Source organism: Oncorhynchus tshawytscha, linkage group LG31 (assembly GCF_018296145.1).
Source record: "Oncorhynchus tshawytscha isolate Ot180627B linkage group LG31, Otsh_v2.0, whole genome shotgun sequence".
Taxonomy (NCBI): domain Eukaryota; kingdom Metazoa; phylum Chordata; class Actinopteri; order Salmoniformes; family Salmonidae; genus Oncorhynchus; species Oncorhynchus tshawytscha.
This window is the reverse complement of record NC_056459.1, coordinates 14,903,074-14,930,312: the sequence shown is the minus strand read 5'-3', so window position 1 is coordinate 14,930,312 and position 27,239 is coordinate 14,903,074. Positions and strand designations below refer to the sequence as shown.

Genomic DNA, 27,239 nt, shown 5'->3' with positions numbered 1-27,239 from the left:
GTTCGGCATGGAAAAGCGGGCCAAAATTCCTCCACAGCGATGTGAGACTGATCAACAACTACAGGAAGCATTTGGTTGCAGTCATTACCACTAAAGGTGGCACAACTAGTTGAGTGTAAGGGGGGGGGGGAATTACTTTTCACACTGGGGCATTGGGTGGTGCACATCTTTGTTAATTAAATAAATAAAATAAGTATCAACAATGTGTTATTTGTTCACAAATGTTCCCTTAATCTAATATTAGGTTTCGGTTGAAGATCTGATAACACGGTGTGAAATAAAAACCTTATTAAAAGAAGAGTGCGGTGTGTGCAACAACACAGTATGTTGAACACAGAGCGAGAGAGAGAGAGAGAGAGAGAGAGCGAGAGAGCGAGAGAGAGAGAGAGTGTGTGCAGTTCCGTTAGCAACCTGGCTGAAAACAAACGAGGAACCAGCTCAACCCGTCCATCTGGTTTCAACCTCGCTGCCTGGCTGTTTTTCCATTTTCTCATGCTGGTTGTTGTTGTGCTACCAGGGCTTGACTACCGTCTGTCAGTTAGTCTTGTGAATTCCCACAGGAATATGCAGCAGACAGAAACACTGGTTGTCAGCACCTGGATCAAGCAGACCAGTCTGCTTGTACAACAGCTGAGAAGGTGTTGCCTTGCTAAAGTTTAATCAATTCACCATAAATGTTATGGTGAAACCAAATGGAAATTTCCACATTGTGTGAACAATTAAGTTTTTAAAAAGTTTCATTTTAAAAGGCAGTAGACCTAAGCTGTCCTAAAGCTACATACCTGACATTGGTGGTTTATAATTATGCAATGTGATCTGTTCTGGTTGGGCTATCATTTGGCATTGGCTAAGGCAACACTGGCTTTATGATATAGCCGAGGCGATCAGTGTTGTATCTCCACTGTTCTGGCTGAGGTGTTAGCCAGCCAGCCACCAGCCGTGTGTGTGTGTGTGTGTGTGTGTGTGTGTGTGTGTGTGTGTGTGTGGCAGGCTGAAAGGCAGCATGGCTAAAGTTGGCGGGACTAATCTGCACACTCTGTCATGTGCACTCCACGGGGAAGGTAGGGGGAGGAGGGAGCGGCAGGCAATGTGGAATCTGCTTGTCCAGACCTCTGCCAGATGAATGGCTCTCATAGCCAATCACACACAGCCGATGGGGGGAATCCCCAGGAAACACAACCTCCTTGGCCAATGGCTGAGTCCCGAGATAAATAAATAAATAGGATAAAAGAGAGGGAAACGCATCCTTAGTGCATGTTGCTCAATCGCTCCCCCTCTCTCCCTCACTTTCATTATACCTCATTAACGATCTAATTTTTCGCCTTCTATCCCTGCTGCTTTGAATGAGGTCATATGTGTTCTCTGTCTCAACCTATAAACAACCACAGATACTGACTTCAACTGGAGTGTTACGCTTTTTCACACAGAGAGAGAAGTAGTGAAAGTTCAAAACCCTTTCCTTTCATAATCCGGTATCTTTGAATTAGCATTTGCTAATGAATTAGGGGTGAAATAAAAGGTCAATTTCAAAGTGAAAAATATCAAATATAAATCACTTTTTATTTACCTCATGAACATGTTTTCACCTGCTTCTCGAGACAGGTTAATTGTGCTTCAGTAAATGTGGCCTTTTACGCAACTCAACTCCTCTGTTCGTCCCACAGCTCCACCAACCTGCCCTTTCGCCTTACCTCTCCTCTCAGAGACCTGATTCACCGCTCCTCCCTGCAGTGTGAAGGGAGCGCTCACGTCAGAATAACTGTCAACCCAGGAGAGAGTCTATAAAGACCGTGACGTGTGTGTGTGTTTGTGTTCCAGCTTATTACCATGTGAACAGTCAAGGTCAACTCAGCCAGCAGCCAGTCCAACAGAGGGGGCTGGGCCAGAGGAGGTGGATATGCTAAAATAAGGTGCTGGGAAAGAGGTCTGCTGAGTTGACAGTCAGGGAGGTAGTGTTTGTTGTAGTGGTAGAATGATAGAATGTGTGTACGTGTGTGTTGAGTGACAGACCGTTAATGTCTTGGGAGGGCTCACCGGTAAGCTAGAAGGCCGTCCCTGCATGCTGTCCTCTGCTCCACTCTTTGTGGAAGTCATGGGCTGGTTGGAGGGGGGAGCACTGGACTGGGAGCTGAACGAGTCCTGGGAGAGCTCCTGAAGACAGAGGGAAAAGGGTGAGGAAAAACAGATGACCGTCTGTAGACTGAGGAGCCTACACTTCCTTTTTCCATATCAAAAGACATCGTCCTGACGTGGAACCCTGCCGACTTACGTTAGCTCCCCAAGCTATGCCTAGGTCTTAGTTCAACGGGGGTGTGGTGATTTACCTGCGGTGGAGGTGGAAACCGCTGGAAGGGTGACTGCTGCAGGGGTGGGGTCTGGGAGTAGGGTGAGGGCTGGCCCTGCTGAGACTGACCCTGCTGCTGGGGGGGTCCACCGTGACCTGGAGAGGGGTGGTGGCCCTGGGGGCCTGGGGAGGGCTGATGGCCTGTGGGTGGCTGCTGCCCACCATGGCTAGGGGGTGGCTGGTGGCCTGGAGAGGGCTGGTGGCCTGGGGGTTGTTGATGGCCCGGGGGTGGCTGGGCCTGTGGAGGGGCCACCCTTTCTTGCTGCTGGGGGGGTCCTTGCTGCTGCGAGGGGAGCTGCTGCTGTGGAGGCTGCTGTCCTTGCCCTTGGGGTCCTTGCTGCTGAGGGTAGCTGGGCTGGGGGCCCTGACCCTGAGGCACGGCCTGGACCTGCTGCTGCGGTCCCTGGTTGTAGGGCGGCTGGATCTGTGGTGGACCCACCTGCGGAGGGCCTTGGCCCTGGGGATAGGGGCCGGGGGCCCCAGGCTGGCTGTGTTGGGCTGAGGGCTGACCCTGGGAGGTGTGGACCTGCTGGGGGTAGGGGGACTGCTGCTGACCAGCGTGTGGTGGGGGGCCATGCTGGCCGTAGTAGCCCTGGCTCTGCTGACCGTAGCCCCCTGGACCCTGCTGCCCATAGCCGGCCATCTAGAGAGGACAAACAGCAATGTAATCACAGATTTAGAGTCTTTACAATCTATATCAGGGGTCCCTGTATACACATACAGCTGAAGTAGGAAGTTTACACTCACCTTAGCCGAATACATTTCAACTCAGTTTTTCACAATTCCTGACATTTAGTCCTAGTAAAAATTCCATCTTAGGTCAGTTAGGATCACCACTTCATTTTAAGAATGTGAAATGTCAGAATAATAGTAGAGAGAATGATTTATTTCAGCTATAATTTCTTTCATCACATTCCCAGTGGGTCAGCAGTTTACATACACTCAATTAGTATTTGGTAGCATTGCCTTTAAATTGTTTAACTTGGGTCAAACGTTTCGGGTAGCCTTTTCACAAGCTTCCCACAATAAGTTGGGTGAATTTTGGCCCATTCCTCCTGACAGAGCTGGTGTAACTAAGTCAGGTTTGTAGGCCTCCATGCTAGCACACGCTTTTTCAGTTCTGCCCACACATTTTCTATAGGATTGAGGTGAGGGCTTTGTGAAGTATGCTTTGGGGTCATTGTCCATTTTGGAAGATCCATTCGCGACCAAGCTTTAACTTCCTGACTTCCTGTCTTGAGATGTTGCTTCAATATATACACATAATTTGCTTCCTCATGATGTCATCTATTTTATGAAGTGCACCAGTCCCTCCTGCAGCAAAGCACACTCACAACATGATGCTGCCACCCCTGTGCTTCACGGTTGGGATGGTGTTCTTCGGCTTGCAAGCCTCCCCCTTTTTCCTCCAAACATAATTGTCATTATGGCCAAACAGTTCTATTTTTGTTTCATCAGACCAGAGGACATTTCTCCAAAAAGTACCATGTTTATCCCCATGTGCAGTTGCAAACCGAGAGTCTGGCTTTTTAATGCAGTTTTGGAACAGTGGCTTCTTCCTTGCTGAGCGGTCTTTCAGGTTATGTCGATATAGGACTCGTTTAACTGTGGATATAGATACTTTTGTACCGGTTTCCTCCAGCATCTTCACAGGGTCCTTTGCTGTTGTTCTGGGATTGATTTGCTCTTTTCGCACCAAAGTACGTTCATCTTTAAAAGACAGAACGCGTCTCTTTCCTGAGTGGTATGACGGCTGCTTGGTCCCATGGTGTTTATACTTGCGTACTATTGTTTGTACAGATGAACGTGGTATCTTCAGGCGTTTGGAAATTGCTCCCAAGGATGAACCAGACTTGAGGTCTACAATGTTTTTCTGAGGTCTTGGCTGATTAATTTTGATTTTCCCATGATGTCAAGCAAAGAGCTACTGAGTTTGAAGGTAGGCCTTGAAATACATCCACAGGTACACCTCCAATTGACTCAAATGATGTTAACTAGCCTATCAGAAGCTTCTAAAGCCATGACATAATTTTCTGGAATTTTCCAAGCTGTTTAAAAGGCACAGTCAACTTAGTGGAATTGTGATACAGTGAATTAAGTGAAATAATGTGTCTGTAGATAATTGTTGGAAAAATGTATTGTGTCATGCACAAAGTAGATCTCCTAACCGACTTGCCAAAACTATAGTTTGTTAACAAGACATTTGTGGAGTGGTTGAAAAAGAGGTTTTAATGACTCCAACCTAAGTGTGTGTAAACTTCCGACTTCAACTGTAATTAACAAAATACAATAAATTGATTTAAGAAAAACAATCAAATTCGGCAGTTAACATATAACATGTATTTTTATACATTAGGCTATATTAAATAAGATTAAATAAAAACTCTAATAGCTGCCCTTTAAAAAGTCACTTGGTAGTCTTGCGAGGCTTTCCTGTACGTAAAAACACTTACAACTAGAAGTCGACCGATTAAATCGGAATGGCCGATTAATTAGGGCCGATCGGAAATCGGTATTTTAGGACGCCGATTTGGACGTTTTTTTATTTAAAAAATGTTTTTTTAACACCTTTATTTAATATTTTCAAAGATGGCCTAGGAACGGTGGGTTAACTGCCTTGTTCAAGGGCAGAACGACAGATTTTTACCTTGTCAGCTTGGGGATTTAATCTTGCAACCTTACAGTTAACTAGCCCAACGCTCTAACCACCTGCCTCTCATTGCACTCCACAAGGAGCCTGCCTGTTACGTGAATGCAGTAGAAGCCAAGGTAAGTTGCTAGCTAGCATTAAACTTATCTTGTAAAAAACAATCAATCATAATCACTAGTTAATTACACATGGTTGATGATATTACTAGTTTATCTAGCGTGTCCTGTGTTGCATATAATCGATGCGGTGCGCATTTGCGAAAAAGGACAATCTTTGCTTCAACGTGTACCTAACCATAAACATCAATGCCTTTCTTAAAATCAATACACAAGTATATATTTTTAAACCTGCATATTTAGGTAATATTGCCTACTAACATTAATTTCTTTTAACTAGGTAAATGGTGTCACTTCTCTGCAACAGTGTCAGGGTATATGCAGCAGTTTGGGCCGCCTGACTCATTGCGAACTAATTTGCCAGAACGTTACGTAATTATAACATAACATTGAAGGTTGTACAATGTAACAGCAATATTTAGACTTAGGGATGACACCCATTAGATAACATACGGAACGGTTCTGTATTTCACTGAAATAATAAACGTTTCGTTTTCTAAATGATAGTTTCCGGATTCGACCAACTTAATGACCAAAGGCTTGTATTTCTGTGTGTTAATATGTTATAATTAAGTCTATGATTTGATATTTAGTAGAGCAGTCTGACTGAGCGATGGTAGGCACCAGCAGGCTCGTAAGCATTCATTCAAACAGCACTTTCGTGCGTTTTGCCAGCAGCTCTTCGCAATGCTTCAAGCATTGAGCTGTTTATGACTTCAAGCCTATCAACTCCCGAGATTAGGCTGGTGTAACCAATGTGAAATGGCTAGCTAGTTAGAGGGGTGCGCGCTAATAGCGTTTGGAGTAGTTGTTCCCCTTGCTCAGCAAGGGCCGTGGATTTTGTGGAGCGATGGGTAACTTCGAGGGTGGCGGTTGTTGATGTGTTCCTGGTTTGAGCCCAGGTAGGGGCTAGGAGAGGGACGGAAGCTATACTGTTACACTGGCAATACTAAAGTGCCTATAAGAACATCCAATAGTCAAAGGTTTATGAAATACAAATGGTAGAGAGAAATAGTCCTATAAATAGTATATTAACTACAACCTAAAACCTCTTACCTTGGAATATTGAAGTCTCATGTTAAAAGCAACCACCAGCTTACATATGTTCTCATGTTCTGAGCAAGGAACTTAAACGTTAGCTTTTTTTACATGGCACATATTGCACTTTTACTTTCTTCTCCAACACTTTGTTTTTGCATGATTTAAACGAAATTGAACATGTTTCATTATTTACTTGAGGCTAAATTGATTTTATTGGTTTATTATATTGAGTTAAAATAAGTGTTCATTCAGTATTGTTGTAATTGTCATTATTACAAATACATTTTTATTTATTTTTTAAATCGGCCGATTAAACGGTATCGGCTTTTTTGGGTCCTCCAATAAATCGTTATCGGCGTTGAAAAATCATAATCGGTCGACCTCTACTTACAACACAGCACATTGGAGTTGTATTGTTCTCTGGTAACTCGAAAGAGCAGCTGACCTTGCCTAGCAAGTCCGGTGAGGGAAAAATGAAAACAAAAGCTGTGTGGTGTCTAGCAGGGCACTTACCCTCTCAAGCATTCAAAGAAAACACGAGGAGTTGCAGAAAAGACCTGCATCAAACCCACCTGAAGTGGCGGTTGTGTGAGAGGTAACAATGAGACAGGACTTGTCTTCTCTACAGGGTGCTTAGAACACCCAACAGGCCTGCGACTGTCTATCAAACTAACAGACCCATTTTAGCCGTGACTGCATGGAAGTGTGATGACAGAGGGTATGATGATCGAGAAAGAGAGCGAGCGAAAGCGTGAGAGAGCGAGCGAAAGCGTGAGAGAGCGAGCGAAAGAGCAGGATCAACAGAAAAACGTTACCAACCTGTTGTCCGTATTGCATGCCACCCATGCCGCCGGGGGTGCGTCCCTGCATGCCCATGGGGTATCTCTGAGACCCTGGGGGTCCGTAGCCCTGGCCTGGGTAGGAGGCACCCTGTTGAGCCCCTGGAGGAGGAGGGCCCTGCCCCTGGCCTTGCTGCTGAGAGTAGGGGTTGACTCCACCATACCCCTGGCCTCTCATCTTCCCTGCCTGGTCCATAGGGCTGGGGGGCTGGAGAGAGGGGGAGAGGGCTAGTAAGAAACCAAACTTAAGACATTCATATGTTTATTTCCATCTTTAACAAACATTGCGATAACTGTACCCCTGAATAAAATCATTTGAACCAACTGAACTCATTAAAATGTGACATTGTGATGAATTGTACACAAGCTAAGTTAGAATTTTTTTAAATAAAATAAAAAAACAAACTGCATGAGATCTCACTCCGGGGTCCCATAACAAGGCCATGCCACCGGTGGGAAAAGTGAAACCTATGAGGGTATAGCTAAAGAATGCTAACAAAACAGGATTGGTTTCCCACTAAAAAAAAAACTTGGCCATGAATGAATGAGCCCAGTCTATCCTCCCTCCATCCCTCCGCCAGGAGCATTTGACTGCCCAGGAGATCAGAATGCCAGCGGGAGGATAAAGTTACATTCTGACGTTGGGGAGTGTTAAAGTTCCTAGGAAAATCATCTGGAGGAAATGGAAGTGTCCGTCTGTTTGTGATGGCTGGAGGCCTGCCCACCTCTCAGCTGGAGGACTGGAGGGGAGAGAGACATCATGGGTGAGGAGCCTGACCTTGGCTGCACCTGGGGTGGAGTGGCGGGGGAGCCACATGGCTGGGGCAGCGTCTCACACACACACATAAACACACACAGTCGCCTCAGTAATGCGTTGAACACACCGACAGCGTCATAGTTCAAAATAGTAAGCAGCATCATCTGGATATGTGTGCAACAAAAGTTCAACATTCACCTTCTGCTACCATTTACGCATACAGTTTGACGCCTACCTTCTATAAATCCAACGTATGCACCACACCCCGAACGTACTGCAACTGCCTCTGCAACACAATGCTGCAAGGCAAACGCAGCGTTTCATTGGAAATGAATGTAATTCTGGTGTACCAAAATGAAACGCCGCAGTCGGTGTGTTTGAAGCGTCAGTTTGACTGGACTGGTGGAATACCACCAGCAGTGTTTCCCCTACTACTGAGAGCTGATGGCGGCTAGTTGGTATTGCTCCACTCTTATCTGCATTGTTGGAAAAGGACCCGTATGAAAGCATTGCACTCTTAGTCTACACCTGTTGTCTACGCTAGTGACATAACACTTGATTTGACTTCAATGCCTGTTGTTTTCTTATACATCTAAGCCAGTCTGTGTCTTTTCATGTAAATGCCACTGGCGGCGACCGCCAGCATACAATCAGAGAGGGGATGCTAGTAGAGAGAGAGGATGCTTTGAAGTACCAGCAACACCTTAAGCCTCTTGGACACCAAGACAGGTGGGCAACACAGACACAAGGCCTTCTCACTGCTTCCCACGGTTATTCATCCATCATGTTTCCCCCTGCCAAATCAAACCTCAGTCCCTGGTTATAGGAAGACAACCATAATGTATTTATAGCCCAGACCAGAGAGGAGGGAGAGGGCAGTGTGCCTGAAACATAACAGGTCCCAGCTGTATAACGTTTGAACCTGGGCCAGAGACTGGCTCCTCTCCTCTCTTCTTTTCCTGCTTTAATAACGCCGTTTTGGCACCATATGAATGACACTGGCGGTATGTGGGAGAGTCTAGGGAACTGGTCCCATGGGGGGTGGGGTCAGCATAAGGAGATAACACATTCATCCACTCCACATTTTACCTCCAGCCAGCCCAGTCACCCACAGGGCAGGCCTCTCTCTCCAGGGCTACCCCAGGTTCACAGACAGAGAGCATGTGTGTTACTATACTCCCTAGGGTCATTACAGGACCCCACCACAGGGAGCTATTCTCCTGTGACCGCACTTTTAACCCAGTCTTTCTCGGAGTCTGACTGGATGTGCAGAGGCAGCCAGCCACACGACCCTCTAGCTGTCCTCTGGCTAGAAAAGGTAAATACTGTCTGCAACCACTTTCAGGTTTGACATTTTAAATTGGTTTTATTCGTTCAAATTAGGTAAAAACAAAATCACAGTCATTAGTTTACCAGCCTCACAGGTGTCATCCAACCCCAGTCAGGTGACTGACCATCATCTATACCATTCTTTCATTGATCGGTTTACTTGCAAGCATTTCCTTATATTGTTGAAGTTGTTCAAATGTCTGACACACACATACATACTGCCCAGTCTGAGTCCGAGGCCCTAGGGATCCCCTTGCGGCGTGTGCGAGAGAGAGATACTTGTCTTTTCATTCTCCTGGATGGAGGTCAAGGATTGTTATGGCATTCTGCTCCTTAACTCACCTATGGAGTACTGTACAACTGAGCAACAGTCTAGTGACTGAATGAAACGTGTTGCTTTAAATAGAATTACAGACACACGAAGGTTGGTATTTCAACGTGTCATAAATCAATTGATGTCCTCTACCTTTTTCGTCATGGTTAATTTGACAATAGCCATTAACGAATCCTACAATTTTCATATTTGTCTCAAACTATTAATTTGCACAAAAAAAATGAACGGTGCTACTGTAGGTAGGCCTAGCATTAGCTAGCGCTAGTTGGCGCTATCTGCACCAAAACAGCGTTATTTTTCATCCTATAGCTTGTTCTCCATCTTTTTTTTTTTTTTAAGTGAGCCAACATGTTTTCAGCATTCCCTGACTGATCAAACTCCCTCGTCTCTCTACAGCAGACATATGGTGAGCAATATGTTTGGAACATTTATACATGGTGTCGGCACCTAAGTATCGTGACATGGTATTGTGAGGTCAGATGAGTTTGCAGAGGCATGTTTGTTGCTGTTGTGTAGCCTGCATTCTGAGATCATGTGCAAGTGTGTTCACTTCTAAACTGACTGGTGAGAACGACAGTAAAAAGATAGTGGCTGGAGACGTTCAAAGGTTTATGACAGTCTAGAGACTCTCTCCCTCCCTCGCTCTACCCCACACGGTGCTCTACCCCACACGGTTCTCTCCCTCCCTCGCTCTACCCCACACGGTTCTCTCCCTCCCTCGCTCTACCCCACACGGTTCTCTCCCTCCCTCGCTCTACCCCACACGGTTCTCTCCCTCCCTCGCTCTACCCCACACGGTTCTCTCCCTCCTTCTCTCTACCCCACACGGTTCTCTCCCTCCTTCTCTCTAACCCACACGGTTCTCTCCCTCCCTCGCTCTACCCCACACGGTTCTCTCCTTCCCTCGCTCTACCCCACACGGTTCTCTCCCTCCCTCGCTCTACCCCACACGGTTCTCTCCCTCCTTCTCTCTACCCCACATGGTTCTCTCCCTCCCTCTCACTGTACCCCACACAGTTCTCTCCCTCCCTCTCTCTCTCTACCCCAGAAGGTCCGCTCTCTCTCGCTCTACCCCACACGGTTCTCTCCCTCCCTCTCTCTCTCTCTCTACCCCAGAAGGTCCGCTCTCTCTCACTCTACCCCACACGGTTCTCTCCCTCCCTCTCTCTACCCCAGAAGGTCCGCTGTCTCTCGCTCTACCCCACACGGTTCTCTCCCTCCCTCTCTCTACCCCAGAAGGTCCGCTGTCTCTCGCTCTACCCCACACGGTTCTCTCCCTCCTTCTCTCTACCCCACATGGTTCTCTCACTCCCTCTCACTGTACCCCACACAGTTCTCTCCCTCCCTCTCTCTCTCTACCCCAGAAGGTCCGCTCTCTCTCGCTCTACCCCACACGGTTCTCTCCCTCCCTCTCTCTCTCTCTACCCCAGAAGGTCCGCTCTCTCTCTCTACCCCACACGGTTCTCTCCCTCCCTCTCTCTACCCCAGAAGGTCCGCTGTCTCTCGCTCTACCCCACACGGTTCTCTCCCTCCCTCTCTCTACCCCAGAAGGTCCGCTGTCTCTCGCTCTACCCCACACGGTTCTCTCCCTCCTTCTCTCTACCCCACATGGTTCTCTCACTCCCTCTCACTGTACCCCTACACAGTTCTCTCCCTCCCTCTCTCTCTCTACCCCAGAAGGTCCGCTCTCTCTCGCTCTACCCCACACGGTTCTCTCCCTCCCTCCTCTCTCTACCCCAGAAGGTCCGCTCTCTCTCGCTCTACCCCACACGGTTCTCTCCCTCCCTCTCTCTACCCCAGAAGGTCCGCTGTCTCCCCCCACGCTCTACCCCACACGGTTCTCTCCCTCCCTCTCTCTACCCCAGAAGGTCCGCTGTCTCTCGCTCTACCCCACACGGTTCTCTCCCTCCCTCTCTCTACCCCAGAAGGTCCGCTCTCTCGCTCTACCCCACACGGTTCTCTCCCTCCCTCTCTCTACCCCAGAAGGTCCGCTCTCTTTCGCTCTACCCCACACGGTTCTCTCCCTCCCTCTCTCTACCCCAGAAGGTCCGCTCTCTCTCGCTCTACCCCACACGGTTCTCTCCCTGCCTCGCTCTACCCCAGAAGGTCCTCTCTCTCGCTCTACCCCACACGGTTCTCTCCCTCCCTCTCTCTACCCCAGAAGGTCCGCTCTCTCGCTCTACCCCACACGGTTCTCTCCCTCTCTCTCTACCCCAGAAGGTCCGCTCTCCCTCTCTCTACCCCACACGGTTCTCTCCCTCCCTCTCTCTCTCTACCCCAGAAGGTCCTCTCTCTCTCTCTCTACCCCACACGGTTCTCTCCCTCCCTCTCTCTACCCCAGAAGGTCCGCTGTCTCTCGCTCTACCCCACACGGTTCTCTCCCTCCCTCTCTCTACCCCAGAAGGTCCGCTGTCTCTCGCTCTACCCCACACGGTTCTCTCCCTCCCTCTCTCTACCCCAGAAGGTCCGCTCTCTCGCTCTACCCCACACGGTTCTCTCCCTACCTCTGTCTACCCCAGAAGGTCCGCTCTCTTTCGCTCTACCCCACACGGTTCTCTCCCTCCCTCTCTCTACCCCAGAAGGTCCGCTCTCTCTCGCTCTACCCCACACGGTTCTCTCCCTGCCTCGCTCTACCCCAGAAGGTCCTCTCTCTCGCTCTACCCCACACGGTTCTCTCCCTCCCTCTCTCTACCCCAGAAGGTCCGCTCTCTCGCTCTACCCCACACGGTTCTCTCCCTCCCTCTCTACCCCAGAAGGTCCGCTCTCCCTCCCTCTCTACCCCAGAAGGTTCTCTCCCTACCCCAGAAGGTCCTCTCTCTTCTCTCTACCCCACACGGTTCTCTCCCTCCCTCTCTCTACCCCAGAAGGTCCGCTCTCTCGCTCTACCCCACACGGTTCTCTCCCTCTCTACCCCAGAAGGTCCGCTCTCCCTCTCTCTACCCCACACGGTTCTCTCCCTACCCCAGAAGGTCCGCTCTCCCTCTCGCTACTCCACACGGTTCTCTCCCTCTCTCTACCCCAGAAGGTCCGCTCTCCCTCGCTCTACCCCACACGGTTCTCTCTCTCGCTCTACCCCACACGGTTCTCTCCCTCGCTCTACCCCACACGGTCCCTCTGAATTTCAATTCAAGGCCTTTATTGGCATGGGAACATATGTTCATATTGCCAAAGCAAGAAGTAGACAAAAATGTACAGTAAACAATGCACTCACAGAAGTTCCAAAAGAATAAAGACATTTCAAATTTCATATGGCTATATACAGCGCTCTCCACACTCTGTCCCCCTCTCCACCACACTGTCCCCCTCTGTCTGTCCCTCCCTCTCTACTCCACACTCACACACTGTCCCCCCCTTGCTCTCTGCCCAGTCATCTAATCAATCGCTTTAAGGAAACTCCTCCCTCCTTTCTTTCCTCTTTCCCCCTAAAAATAAATAAATGCAATTAGCACATGGCTAATCTGCATAGAGGAAAGCCAGAACACTCTTGGCCTTTGAGGGTGGTGGAGGGACTGATGATACTGGTGCTGTGTGTGTGTGTGTGTGACGGTGGACTCAAACAGATGGGCTTGGGGCAGACGATAAACAAGTCCTGCTAATTTAATCCTCCACATGGCCTAGGATCTACACAGACTATTGTTCTGTTGTAAAGCCCTGCACACACCGACACACTCACTCAGCGGCCCCCGCACTCAGGGGCCCCCTTAGACGGCGTCACTGTCACTTACACCCCATGACTTCATGGTTGGCTTTGAGTATATCAATCAAACACGGACATTAAGGTACTTAGAACAGCTACTTCGAGCCTAAGAAATAACTTGCAAACCTACTGAACAGGCCTAATCCAATGAGTGTTCACACATGCTAAGGAAAAAGAATACTCTTTGCTTTCACAAAAGTGTATGAAGAGAGGAGCAAGAACAACCATAAGAACACTTTCTATACCAGTATGTCAGTCCCCATACCTGTTCCCCTGACTATCACAGGCCTAAAGCAAGAGTTGGTCAAACACTTTACAAACTAACGCAACCGCTAAGAAAAACAATGTCTATTAACAGTCGATTACCCATTGATTTTTAAAAGAAAATATGTCTGGTGTGCCAAATAGTAATTTCACTGAGCGGGTCTGCAACCATCCATATCAGTTTAAAGAGCTAAATGTAAACAAAAGGAAAGTTAAACCCATGCCATGTTCTGGCCTGCCACACAACAGCAGTGGTTAGAACTCCAAGCTGACCGCCACATGACTCTGGAATAAAACAGGAAAACCCTCTCCTGCTTACTCTCCTATGGTCTGAGCACACACACGTGGACAGAGAGTCTGAGGCACCACACAGCTAATACAGCAGTACACACACACAGATATTCCTCCAGCTGTTCGCAAGAATTCTAAAGATCTACAGAACAAAACAAAACTACAACAGGTCACACACCCCACGGATTAAAAACGCTTCATTTCAAACCCGTTGGAAGCGAACGGGATGAAACAAGGTTACCAGGCCTTAAGTTCTGAGCCTAAAACCTACATAAAAGATGGGAGGCTCTTATGATCACCATTCTCTTCCCTGTGAGCTGATCCAGAGAGGCCTAGTCATTTTCTTCATTCGGGCCGGTTGCTTTCACTTGGCACCGGCCCAGAGGGCCACAGGACAAACCACCTGGATGTTGAACTCTGCTATTAGACTAGGCTACCCTTCTTCAAATGTAGTATTAACCAAATATGGTCTGCAAAGTACTGTCTGGCTTAGGTTGAGAGAAGAACAAAGCGGCCGCCGTCACACACTAAACACAATATTACAGATCAAACTGTCTGATTTTCTTCTATCTATTCAGCGACAACAAATAATTCTCCCATTTGACAGAGGAAATGGGGTGGCAGGTAGCCTAGTGGTTAGAGCGTTGGACTAGTAACCGAAAGGTTGCGAAATCTAACCCCCAAGCTGACAAGGTAAAAATCTGTCGTTCTGGCCCTGAACCGTCATTGAAAATAAGAATTTGTTCTTAACTGACTTGCCTAGTTAAAAGGTTAAATAAATCTAATTATTTTTTATTTTTTTATGGTATTTGTTCGGACTTTTTCCTTCTTCTATAGGAAGCATGGTATTAGGTCAATGATAGAAGATATTGAACAAGACCCTCCACTGCAGAACATTAACCTGTTACTGTCAGACCCATCTTCTAGCCAGATCACCATTCCTGACCTGAAGTGAGGCTGGGGGTGCTGGTGGTTGGACTGAGGAAGAAATTAAACAGGCTCATGCCATAGAGTACAACCCAAGTTTAGAATAATTCTGCTTTTTGATTGGTCAACCAACATCCCACCTCTGCTCGAATTTCATTGGCCACGCCATTGTCACCAACCCAGAAGTGAAGAAATATAAGCAGCTAATAAGGAATTATTTTGGCTTAGTTTTAGGGGTAATGTCATGATTAGGGTTAGTGGTTAAAATCAATGTGGCACATTAGGCTAACCTTTATTTTAACCCATAGAGTGGGCCTGTTTTATGCATCAGCCAAAGAGGTAAGACAATACCATGACATCCGAGCCATATGGCCACAGGTCAGATGATGTCCTCAGTGTTTATGCCAGCCTGACTATCAGCCACGATGACCACAGTGGCCTGGCATGGATGACACCTTACGATAATAAGTGTGTCACTCAGTCACTATACTACCATTTACATGCCTGAAATAACCACCTGAACAAAGCCAGCGGGGCCAAGCCAGGCAGGCAGAGAGGAACAGAAGGTGCTTAAGGAACTGGCTGGGTCACAAGCCTAACCCACTAACACTCTTAGTCACACAACACCTGACTGACAGGGATGTCATTCCCCCTAGTCTCAACTGACTCAAGTACCGGTAGTTGGTCGCCGGTGTAGGTAAGCCTGCCTCAAAGGGGGAGTAGAACCGTTGGGCTGGTGAATTTGCACATCCAGTGCTTCAATGGAACGAAGCACCAACAGTTAGCGATACACACACTTTGTTAAGCCATAGTTAGGCCTGAGGCATGCAAATTCTGGGGTCGTGAAGAGGTTGGTGCATGGCAGGAGATAAACGCTGCAGCCTGCCACACCTAGACCTGGACTACATGCTGGTGGAGGCCGAGACCCAAGGAGAAACGGTACTAACAGGTTTCAGAAGAAGAAAATGGTAATTGCCTTGCCCTACCAGTAACTGTATCATTTAACTTTAACCTGGTCAATGATGTTATTCCCCAAAATGCATTGCAAGAAAACCCTCCAACGTCTGCTTTCCCACCCCTCATGAAGCCAATGGCATTTTAGCACAGAGAGCTAGCCTGAGTCCTGAGCAGAGCTGTGTATGAAAAGATGTGAGGTACAGTAACAATCTACCTACCCCCCCAGAATCAACAACTGAGACGCCATTCCCCCCTCAACAGCCACACATTTAAAGGTTAACCTGTTTCTCCATAAAACACAAAATATGTTATGCAAATAAAGTCTGCAGCGCCGCGCTAGCTAGGAGAGAAGCATATTCTAATCTAGTGCATTTTGAAAAAAATGTTTTTTGACAATTCGATGCTTTAATTAGCTGTACATTCCAACCTGGACCAGAGTAACAGCCCAAGTTCGACATTTTGTCCAAACATGGAGAGACAAGAGGAATTTGACGACATTTTCAATGAATTTGCCTTTCTTTTTTCTTTTTTTGTGCGTAGTCTTAAATAAATGCATTTATGTTTTAAGCTGCACACCTTGTATGCTTCACCTAGTGGTAGACCACTAGCATGGTCCCAATCCCATACCACTGCTCTAAGGGCAGTGGCTGGTACAAGTACAAGGAGAGTGAATGTTTTGAGGATGGGGAAAAACAGGTACAAAGTGAACTGATGAAGGTAGGTAATGGTGGACACAACGTGTGGAATGAGAGAATAATGTAGGGTCACAGTAAATAAATGAAGACGGGAGAGACTATCCTTCGTTTGCACCACCTCCTAGACTGTTGTTTCAGGGATGGAGAAAGACTTCAGTACCGTGTTACTGAAGAGAAGAGACGGATGGCTGGTGGCACGTGGAGCAGGTCACTGAGAGAGGATCCTCCTGAGGCTTCTGCCACACAGGAACACACAGACACACACTGCCAAGGACACACACACACAGCTGTCACGGGCAGCCAAAGATCATTCACAAAAACACCCTCCCCCCCCAGGGTATCACTGACACTCTTACTCTTTCTCCCTCACTCACACACACGCGCACACAAACACCAGCCCGTCACACAGGGCGTGCACACACAAACAGAGTGTTATGAGGCAGCGTGCTGTCCTGGCCGTGTGGCTAATCACTACTCAGCACTGCAGACGGAGAGGGAGAGAAATTAGCAGAGAGAATCTTTGAATGCACAGCCAGAATACAGTAGAACACACCTCCTGTCCAGTCCATTGGCTACACAGCACACCACAGTCCCCACCACCTCACCGGCTACAGCAGTGTTTCTCAACTCTGGCCCTCTCCAGTACATCTTGGTTGCAGAGATTGACAACATTCACCTTAAAAATCAGTGATCATATCAATATTTACCTATAAGATTCCACAAATTGAAGTCATCACCCGTCAGTATGGGCAGGCAAGTTCATAGTGCAGGGAAACAGACCAAAGCCGGTCGAACGGAGACTTCACTTGGACTTTGGTCCACTATCACATCAAGGCCCTCAGTCAAACTTCAATACCACAGACAGACACAACCTTTAACTGAATGTACTGTGTGGATCACTACAATATGTCCACGTTGGTAGATACTATTATTTCAAGGTTTTTATTGTCAAGATAAATGGACACTAACCAGATTTGATTTCAGCCTTACTCGCGGTTCTCTCCCAGAAAACAACTGGGTCTATTTGTCGGCAGACATCAGAGTCAACCGTTAGGCTAGGTTTTACAACCAAAGGGACCAATTAGCCCACTGATATTAGGTTAGACATCTCTCACAGCTTCATCTTTGCCTCAACCGATCTTAATCAAGCAATTGGCTTCTCCATCAATCAATAAATTAATTAATTAAAAGCAACATTTGTCACAAAGTGCTTTGCCGTAATTGACACGAGACCCCAAAAGAGCAAACACAGCAGAAAGGAAAAACTATTTTGCCATCTACTCCAAGTCCCACAGTCTCAGCACCACCCCCCTAACAACCTGGCCATAGAGCAGGGAAATACAGTGGTGAACTCTGTCCACAGATCTATAGAAATGCATGAACACCAAATACAGAAACAACTTAAAAGCATTAAAAGTCAGTAACATAGTGATATTGTAGCCTAGGCAGGCACAGCAAATTAATGAAAAGGCATCTAGGGAGCTGAGGAGAGGCAAAAGCATTTCTATTCTGGTGTATCAACCGTTGGAGCACGAGTTTATGTGAGCAGCACAATTCGAGAATAACATCTGTCAATCACAGATCGGATTTTAACAACATAACTTGATTTAACACAAGTCTCTCAGAGGAGATTGCCACTTGAAACAGCATAATTCTAATTTCTTTGAATTTCCAGCATCTCCACATGCAGAACCGTGGCTGAATGAATCACAAATTGCAGTCCTGGGTATTAAATTGTCCACTACACAGCCTGCATAGAGGAGAATTAACAGGAGTCTGCAAACACCTGAGAGAAAGAACAAACTTTAATGAAGGCAAACTTAAATCCGTTTTACCTCATTTCTACCAGCATGTCACGTGCAACCAGAGGGGAGAGGGGGGGAAAAGGGGGGGGGGGACCACACCACCTTTACTCCACACACAGAGACGTGTACAAAGCTCTCCCTCTGCCTCCATTTGACAAATCTGACCATAATTCTATCTCCCTGATTCCTGCTTACAAGCGAAAACTAAAGCGGGAAGTAACTGTAACTCGCTCAATACGACAGTGGTCAGATGACACACATGCTAAGCTACAGGATTGTTTTGCTAGCACAGACTGGACTATGTTCCACGATTCATGCAATGGCATCGAGTATACCACCGCAGTCACCGGCTTCATCAATAAGTGCATCGACAATGTCATCCCCACAGTGCCCGTACGTACATTTCCCAACCAGAAGCCATGGGTTACAGCCAACAGCAGCACCGAGCTAAAGGCTAGAGCTGTCGCTTTCATGGAGCGGGACACTAATCTGGATGCTTATAAGAAATCCCGCTACGCCCTTAGACAAACCATCAAACAGGCAAAGCGTCAATACAGGACTAAGATTTAATCCTACCAGACCGGCTCAGAGCTCCTCAGATGTGGCAGGGCTTGAAAAATATTACAGATTACAAAGGGAAACCCAGCAGTGGTCTTCCCAGTGACGTGAACCTACCAGACGAGCTAAATGCCTTTTATGCTTGCTTCGAGGCAAGCAACACTGAAGCATGAATGAGAGCACCAGCTATCCCAGATGACTGTTTGATCACGCTCTCCATAGCTAATGTGATCAAGACCTTTAAACAGGTCAACATTCATAAAGCCACAGGGCCAGACGGATTCCCAGGGCGCGTACTCAAAGCATGCCCGGACCAACTGGCAGGTGTCTTCACTGACATTTTCAACCTCTACCTGACCGAGTCTGTAATACCTACATGTTTTAAGCAGACCAACATAGTCCCTGTGCCCAAGAAAGAAATGGTAACCTGCCTAAATGATTACCGCCTGCAGCACTCACGTCAGTAGCCTGAAGTGCTTTGAAAGGCTGGTCATTGCTCACATCAACGCCATCATGCCAGAAACCCTAGACCCACTCCAATTTGCATATCACCCCAACAGATCCACAGATGACGCAATCTCAATCGCATTCCACACTACCCTTTCCCACCTGGACAAAAGGAACACCTATGTGAGAATGCTGTTCATTGACTACAGCTCAGCGTTCAACACCATAGTGCCCACAAAGCTCATCACTAAGCTAAGGACCCTGGGACTAAACACCTCCCTCTGCAACTGGATCCTGGACATCTGCCGGGCCGCCCAACGGTGGGAAGAGTATGCAAAAAAATCTGCAGCGCTTATCCGCAACACTGGGGCCCCTCTGGGGTGCATGCTTAGTCCCCTCCTGTACTCCCTGTTCACCCATGACTGCGTGGCAAAGCACGACTCCAACACCATCATTAGGTTTGCTGACGACACAACAGTGGTAGGCCTGATCACCAACAACGAGACAGCCTATAGGGAGGAGGTCAGAGACCTGGCAGTGTGGTGCCAGGACAACAACCACTTCCACAATGTGAGCAAGACAAAAAGGAGCTGATAGTTTACTATAGGAAAAGGAGGGGCGAACAGGCCTCCATTAACATTGACGAAGGCTGATATGGAGCAGGTTGAGAGACAGTTGTGAAGAGGGCACGACAACACCTTTTCCCCTCACGAGACTGAAAAGATTTGGCATGGGTCCCCAGATCCTCAAAAAGTTCTATAGCTGCACCATGGAGAGCATCCTGACCGGTTGCATCACCGTCTGGTACGACAACTGCTCGGCATCTGACCGTCTAGAGGATAAAATGCCATTTTATTATTGACTGAATTGACACTAGCTGATATGACATTGCCACAATGAGGAGCATTGAAGTTGTATTGTATTGACACTTATGCTACAATAAATGTAACATGCTTCATAATTGGTAGCTAGATGCATGACCTAGCTACCAGGTCTAGCACCAAAAGGCTTGTTAACAGTGTCAACCCCCAAGCCATAAGACTGCTGAACAATTAATCAAATGGCCACCCAGACTATTTAAATTGACCCCCCCTCACCCTGCTTTTACACTAGTGCTACTCTCTGTTTATTATCTATGCATAGTCACTTTACAAATTACCTCGACTAACCTATACCCACGCATATTGACTCTGTACCAGTACCCCCTGTATATAGCCTCATTATTGTTATGTAATTTTCTTGTGTTATGTGATTTGATAATAACAAAAATTATTTCAGTTTATTTAGTAAATATTTTCTTAACTCTATTTCTTTAACTGCTTTGTTTGTTAAGGGCTTGTAAGTAAGAATTTCATGTTAAGGTCTACTACACCTGTTGTATTCGGCGCATATAACAAATTAAATTTGATTTGATAGGTGTCCTTAAGACAGGTATTCCACGAGGCATCATGCAAGTCTGTGGGGAGAATAATAAAACTGAACAATTAAAATGGTGGTACTGTAATCGAAAAGGGTAATGAACTACCGAGCTAACCAATAACTTGTTTAAAATGTTGATATAATGTTTTATAATGTTGAATATTATATGAACATTTAGGGCTAACAACGGCAAATGACAATTGCCAAGAAACGGAAATCAACAAATTCCATCGAAACTTCAATGGATAGAAATTACAAATAGGCCTAGCTATTCAATATTCAGGAGGTCAACGCTATAGCTAGCCTACACGTGGTTGATGATATTCTAAAACCGGAATACACCATTTGTCTGTTGACATGGTTACACACTGTGCAGCATCACATGTGAAAGTAATCATAGTAACCCAGTGAACAAAGCAGTGACACTTGGCTGACACCTTGGCTGCTTGTAAACACTACAATTACTGCAGCCATCAGATTCTCCTCACAGAACACAAGTCAGATTCTCCTCACAGAACACAGGTCAGATTCTCCTCACAGAACACAAGTCAGATTCTGAAACCCACTGTAGAATCAGAGCACCAGTCAGATTCTCAAACAGAACCACATAACTCCCGTCTCTCCTCTACAAGATTATCCTAGATCAGCTAGGAACACTATTCTAGCATGGGGGAAACAGCCACACCTACTCCCTCTGCTGTTCCAGAATCAGCACTAGAGTTCTGCCACATCTCCAATCTGCCTGTGGAGCTGTACATGCACGTATAAGTATGAACACAGCATTTTTGCATGAAGGCTACAGCTGAGATTTTACGTAAATGTACACTAAACAAATTTAGCTGCACTGTATTATTTGAGTGGCAGGCAATACAGTCATCATGCAAATTACTGCAGAGGGACTTACACAACATAATGTGTTCAATGAAACCATCCATAAAGTACATTTTGCACATTGTTATTTTATTTAGCATGCTTGGACACACGCATTACAGCTGAAATGTAGGCCGCTGCACGCTGACCGCAATACAAACATATTTTGCTTGCATATCAAGTAGGCTAAATGTCATGCACAGACGGTTAAACAGGCTAAAGCGCGTGAATAATATGCGTAATGTCATCTTGACACTGCCAGAGTACATGAGCTGATGTGGGTGATTTCTACAGCGTTACATTGGACGCAGTTACAAATGGCCAGGAGCAGGGGATGGGGAGCCAATCAGATCTCAGCTAGCATGTCAACCTAAGACCAACTGTCTCCTGGCTTTGACAGAAGGATTTTACCTCCATAATTCAAATCCCAAAGCAAAGCAATCTGCTCCTTCTCAAATCACTGGCCGTGTTTACTACCGGTACTGAGACCACTCCGGAATACAGGGGCAAAATATAACGTCTCTCTGTCGTTAACTACAATGTAACAATCGGAACAATCATCAGAAGATACAATATAACAAGCTGGCGGGGGAAATGTTGCAACTGAAGGATAGTTATTTGCTACATTTACAAACGTCGACCACAGTCAGGTGTACTTTTAGTTATACAATCCGTTCTGCTTGCTTCTAACAAACTATTCCAATATAATCTTACGTCATGTGTCATTTACATCTTGCCGTTTAAAATTGGTGTGAAAGCTTGCAACAAACTTCAGGGCTACATGGAGTGGATATAGCATACAAATACATTTTGCATTGATTCGTTAGCGGCATAGCTAACGTTAGCTGGAGAAATAACTGTCATTGCGCTTTATACAGTACACGCTTTGCTAAGAAAGAAAAATACACATTTAGCCTTCCAATTTCTCCTCTCAAACGTGTCCCCTTTGCCCCTGACCAGGCAGAAGCTACACATCTTTACCAGCTCAGTGAGTTTGGTATTTTAGCACAGACATGGCTTGTTTCTCTGTTTAAATACTCTAAAAGGAGGTGGTGTAATGAGAAAACAGAGGCAGCCATTTTAGAGAGCTACCTAGCTAAGCTACATGGGCAATGGCTGTTCCATTGCAACCCTTCACTGCTACACAGAGCTATCTGCAACTTGCTCAAAGTGCACCAGTACTGAGAGAAAAGTTTACCTGGTTTCTGTTCAGAGGTCCCGTGTTCCCAGGTCCCGTGTTCCCTGGGCTCATTGGAGGCGGGTGGTGGGTCCTTTGTTGCCAACCCGGATGGCCCCCACCATACTGACTGCTGGCCATATCTGCTGCTCCCTTGCTAGCCCCTTCCTGGTTACTATAGTCTCCTTGTGGGTAATTCTGGTAGGTCCTCGTTGAGCTGGGAGACGTTAGAAGCTGATTTAAAGTCGGGGTAGACGTGGGTTGTAGGTTTCCTATGTTATACCTCTGATTATTGTACGAGGCAGCCATAGCTGTAGTTCCGCCTGCTGGCTGTTGCTTGCCTGGCTGCCCCCCAGCCGCCGGGGGCTGGTTATTACGCGGGGAATTCATGGCGTATCCTTGGCCCTGATACGAAGTCCGGTTCGGGAAGGGGCTGTAGTTGTTAAAATGGTTGGGGAAGCCGTGCTCGTGTGTGTTGGGCGGGTATGGGTCCATCATGTTACCTGGCTGCACTGCCGGCCCCGCTGCAGCTGCCATGCCAGGGCTTTGTTGTCCGCCATGTTGATGAAAAGGGCCCCGGCTGTAGTGCTGGTTGTAACCGTAAGGAGGTGGAGGGAATGAGCCCTGGTGGTGATGGCCCATCCCGGAGTGGTTATTCCCCTCCGGTCCCCCAGTATCATTCTGGTTGTTATTATTATTCACCCTGGACGAATTCCCGTTCCCGTTCTTCATGTCAGGCTCCCCTCCTCCCCCTACATTTCCAGCATCGGCCCCGTCCTGCAGATCCTTCTGTCCAGGAGATCCGTTGTCAGATCCCGGTTCCTTATTTACATGTTGTTTCTCTCCCGGTACCGACTCCTCCAGTGGGTCCCGATCCGGCTTTTTAAGTTCGGATGGCGGGCTAGTGTTGAGAGTGGCGACGCTAGCGACCTGCGCGGCCATGATATCCCTCTCTGCCTCTCACAGCGAGTCACTCACAATCGAGCTCTCTGAATAGTATTGAACATAAATACAATTGTTTATAACAATGTACCCGTGTCCCGGATCATTCCCCCTACCTCCGGACCTAATCCGGCATCCACTCCCGTCTCCGATTCGACTGGAAAGTTACTGGAAGAATATAAATAAGGATCCAGGGAATTAAATTAACCAACAGAGAATGTGGGAAGGCTTCTCTTACAGAACGAGAGTGTGAGCAAGAAACCGACCAAACCAGCACGAGGCTTGGCGAGACACAGCCATTTTACTGAAGCGTTCAGATGAACGCAAAACACGGAGCGGATTCAACCAGTAGGTAGGAGGCGACTAGGCTACAACAAGCAGGGAAAAATATGTATTCTGTTTATTTTGTCCTAGAGAGACTATAGCATAACATGATAAATAATGTGATTTATAAATGGAACATAATTCATAACATCCAGCATTTCAGCTATTTTGTGGACAACCACATAATCTGTAAATCATAAATTATTTCCATTACAGGCAATATAGATTTGTCTTAAAGCTTCAATCTGCATAGTTATAATGCATTTAGTTTTCATTTTATACAGAGTAGACACACATATGAATATGTTACTGGGAGACTATATAATTCTACACACAATATAAGTCTATGTTTATAATTGCATCGTATCAACAATATATTCACAGTTACATAGTATTAAGATTGGGATTGACTCCTGCCATGTGCTGAGAGAGAACGAAACAACTAGCAAAAGCAGAGGGCTTGATATGTGGAGAGGAAAGCAATACATTACAGTGTGTGTGTGTGTGAGAGAGAGAGAGTGTAATGTTTACTGTACATTTTTATTGTTTATTTCACTTTTGTTTATTATCTATTTCACTTGCTTTCGCAATGTAAACATATGTTTCCCATGCCAATAAAGCCTTTTGAATGGAATTGAATTGAGAGACAGAGAGAGAGCTAGAGAAAGAAGGATAGAAAAAGGGAAGAAGGATGGGGGATGGACTGAGCCAGTCACAGAGCAGGAAGTGAAGATAAAAAAGAGAAAAGCAGAGTGAGAGAGAAAACAAAATTGAAATAGAAATGGAGAGAAAACAAACAGTGTGAGCCACTGAAAAAGCCTACATATAATGCTATATCTAAAGCAAAATTAACCGTTGAAAATGTGTGTGTGGTTTCGTAGAATAGCCTATAGGATAAATCAAGAGGAGATTTTGAGAAAGAATAAAGTAAATAATCAAATGACAACAGCCACGCTCTCCTCTTCCCCACTCTGCTGCTCTCTCCCTCCCCACCCCCTCTCCTCATTCTCTCCGCCCGCCTGCCTGCCTCGTGTTCTCTCCTAGCAGCAGCAGCCTCTCTCTGCTTGCAAAAGCAGCAGAACTTTGCTATCAGCGCATGGGGGATGGGCAACGCAGGCACAGCTCAGCCCTTTTCTCCTCTACAATGCAGGGCTTTCTGGCGAAGAGTTACAGCGGCCAGGCTCATACTACTGACTAGCATGGGAAAGGGGATCCCCATAGTTTAAGTTTTGTTTATTTTTTTTCTCTGAAATGTGCATTAAGGGAGGAAGGACAGACAGGCTGTAAAAAGGGGGAGGTGTGGGGGTGGGGGCCAGAAGCCTGACTGACTATATTGGCTAGGGAGGGAGGAGTGTTGCTGTGTGCTGCTAGAATATAGAGAGAGGCAGACAGAGGAGAGGGGGGGGTTGGGATCTTTCTTTTTTTTCTTTTCAGCATAAACTTGGTGTTTATCATAAGGGGACCCTGTCTATTTTTTACCCCTCCTGTCCTATTTTCCACCCTCCTCCCATTCACTGATATTATAGTCTGTTACACCTGGTTTAAAATATATTTTGTCTGCACACTTCTTTTTAGAATTAGTCCTAATGGAGAGAATCATCTCTGTAGTTGTAGGGACTCATCATTGTCCTCACACTGAGAACTGCTTCTTAGTGGGTCATAGAGCTCACACACACACCTTATAATATATTCTGCTACAGTATTATTAGCTCACGTTAAACAAAATTAAACGTAAATATACTTCTAAATGACAATCATTGATAATGCAAAAAATTCATATAGTGATTTGTGGAATCCATGTAAGACAAAGGCACTTTAGACATTATTAGTCTTCATAAAGTATGCTTTAGACATTAGTCTTCATAAAGTATTCTTCAGACATTATTAGTCTTCATAAAGTATGCTTTAGCCATTATTAGTCTTCATAAAGTATGCTTTAGACATTATTAGTCTTCATAAAGTATGCTTCAGACATTATTAGTCTTCATAAAGTATTCTTCAGACATTATTAGTCTTCATAAAGTATGCTTTAGACATTATTAGTCTCCATAAAGTATGCTTTAGACATTATTAGTCTTCATAAAGTATGCTTTAGACATTATTAGTCTTCATAAAGTATGCTTTATACATTATTAGTCTTCATAAAGTATTATTCAGACATTATTAGTCTTCATAAAGTATTCTTCAGACATTATTAGTCTTCATAAAGTATTCTTCAGGCATTATTAGTCTTCATAAAGTATGCTTTAGCCATTATTAGTCTTCATAAAGTATTCTTCAGACATTATTACTCTTCATAAAGTATTCTTCAGACATTATTAGTCTTCATAAAGTTTCATTTGGACCATTTGAATATAGAAAGATTCACTCCAGATACTCACTCAACTGTCTTGACCCCGAGGCAAACACTCTGCTTTGGATGGAACTTCTACAACCATCCTCTAGGCTTTATAATCTCAGGTCATCAACCACCTGAAATAACACTGGTTGAATCAGTTGTTAATGACATTATGAAATGTTATGAAGGTGTTATGAAGGCTACTTAGATTGGACTCCTTACACAGTCACATCTGTCCTAGGATGGGGATTTAGGAGTATTTACTCTGTACCCCACCGTGTAGCTGACCATGATGCATCACCCCCAGCCTGGTGGCCTGAGTTCCTCCAACATCACCACGGATACAGACCTGGACACATGCCAGGGGGATACAGCCAGGAACTACTTTTTCTTTTGATATCAAGTATTGATTAGAGGCCTCTATGGAAAAAAAAAAAAAAAAAACCAATGCATCAAGGAAAAGCATTATTTCAAAATGTTGAGTAAATGGTAAGGCGATTGGAGAAACATAATGCTATGATAACAAAGATGTATAATGTGAAGACATTGGTTGGAATGAATGATAAGAGATGATTCAAATGTATTTATGCAATTGTCAGCAAGAGGGCCTTTACTCAGTATTTCCTCAGTATCACAGGCCTTCACTAGGAGAGTATACAAAAGAAGAAGCACATTGCTGGAGAATACGCTGTTCTGGCGTCCACTATCCACAGTTACAACCCCTGACCGGGATCCAAAACTTAACAATGCATCCTTCCAACCACATACACTCGACTGAACTGTAAATAATACGTACTCAATATTCATCATCATCAAATGAAATCCAAATTCTTAGGTATTTTTTATGAGCTTAAAACCCACACCAATCTGAGTGCAACATCGTTGGCCAATAACATTCTGCAGTTCCTTCCAAAGAGTAAGTGATTTAACAAAGTTCACCCAGAGGCCTTGTTGAGGCATTCATAGTTAATTATTTTTCAGTCTGTGTCATAAAGCTATAGAGACGTTTTTGTATAGTACATTTATTTTTCTCTTTTTTGACCCAGGCGTGCGATGGTAAAAGTGTCAGTCTTGAGGAAGTTAATTGATGACAGATCATTGAGAAGTTTTTTTAATCC

General features: G+C 45.8%; 1 protein-coding gene across 4 annotated transcripts in view; it reads right to left on the bottom strand.

The window, feature by feature from the left end:
• The window catches only part of arid1ab (AT rich interactive domain 1Ab (SWI-like)), a 71,407-nt gene that overhangs the window by 32,820 nt on the left and 11,348 nt on the right, over nucleotides 1-27,239 (bottom strand). For 2 of the 4 annotated variants that reach the window (XM_024401963.2, XM_024401964.2), the window contains exons 1-4: nucleotides 22,539-23,780; nucleotides 6,971-7,198; nucleotides 2,325-2,987; nucleotides 2,011-2,151 (exon numbers count right to left, since the gene is read on the bottom strand). In XM_024401963.2, coding sequence (XP_024257731.2) covers nucleotides 2,011-2,151; nucleotides 2,325-2,987; nucleotides 6,971-7,198; nucleotides 22,539-23,459 — 1,953 coding nt within the window. In that variant the 5' untranslated portion in view covers nucleotides 23,460-23,780. Of the gene's footprint in view, nucleotides 1-2,010; nucleotides 2,152-2,324; nucleotides 2,988-6,970; nucleotides 7,199-22,538; nucleotides 23,781-27,239 lie in introns of those variants that run through there. The other 2 variants (XM_024401965.2, XM_024401966.2) reach the window with 2 other exon arrangements.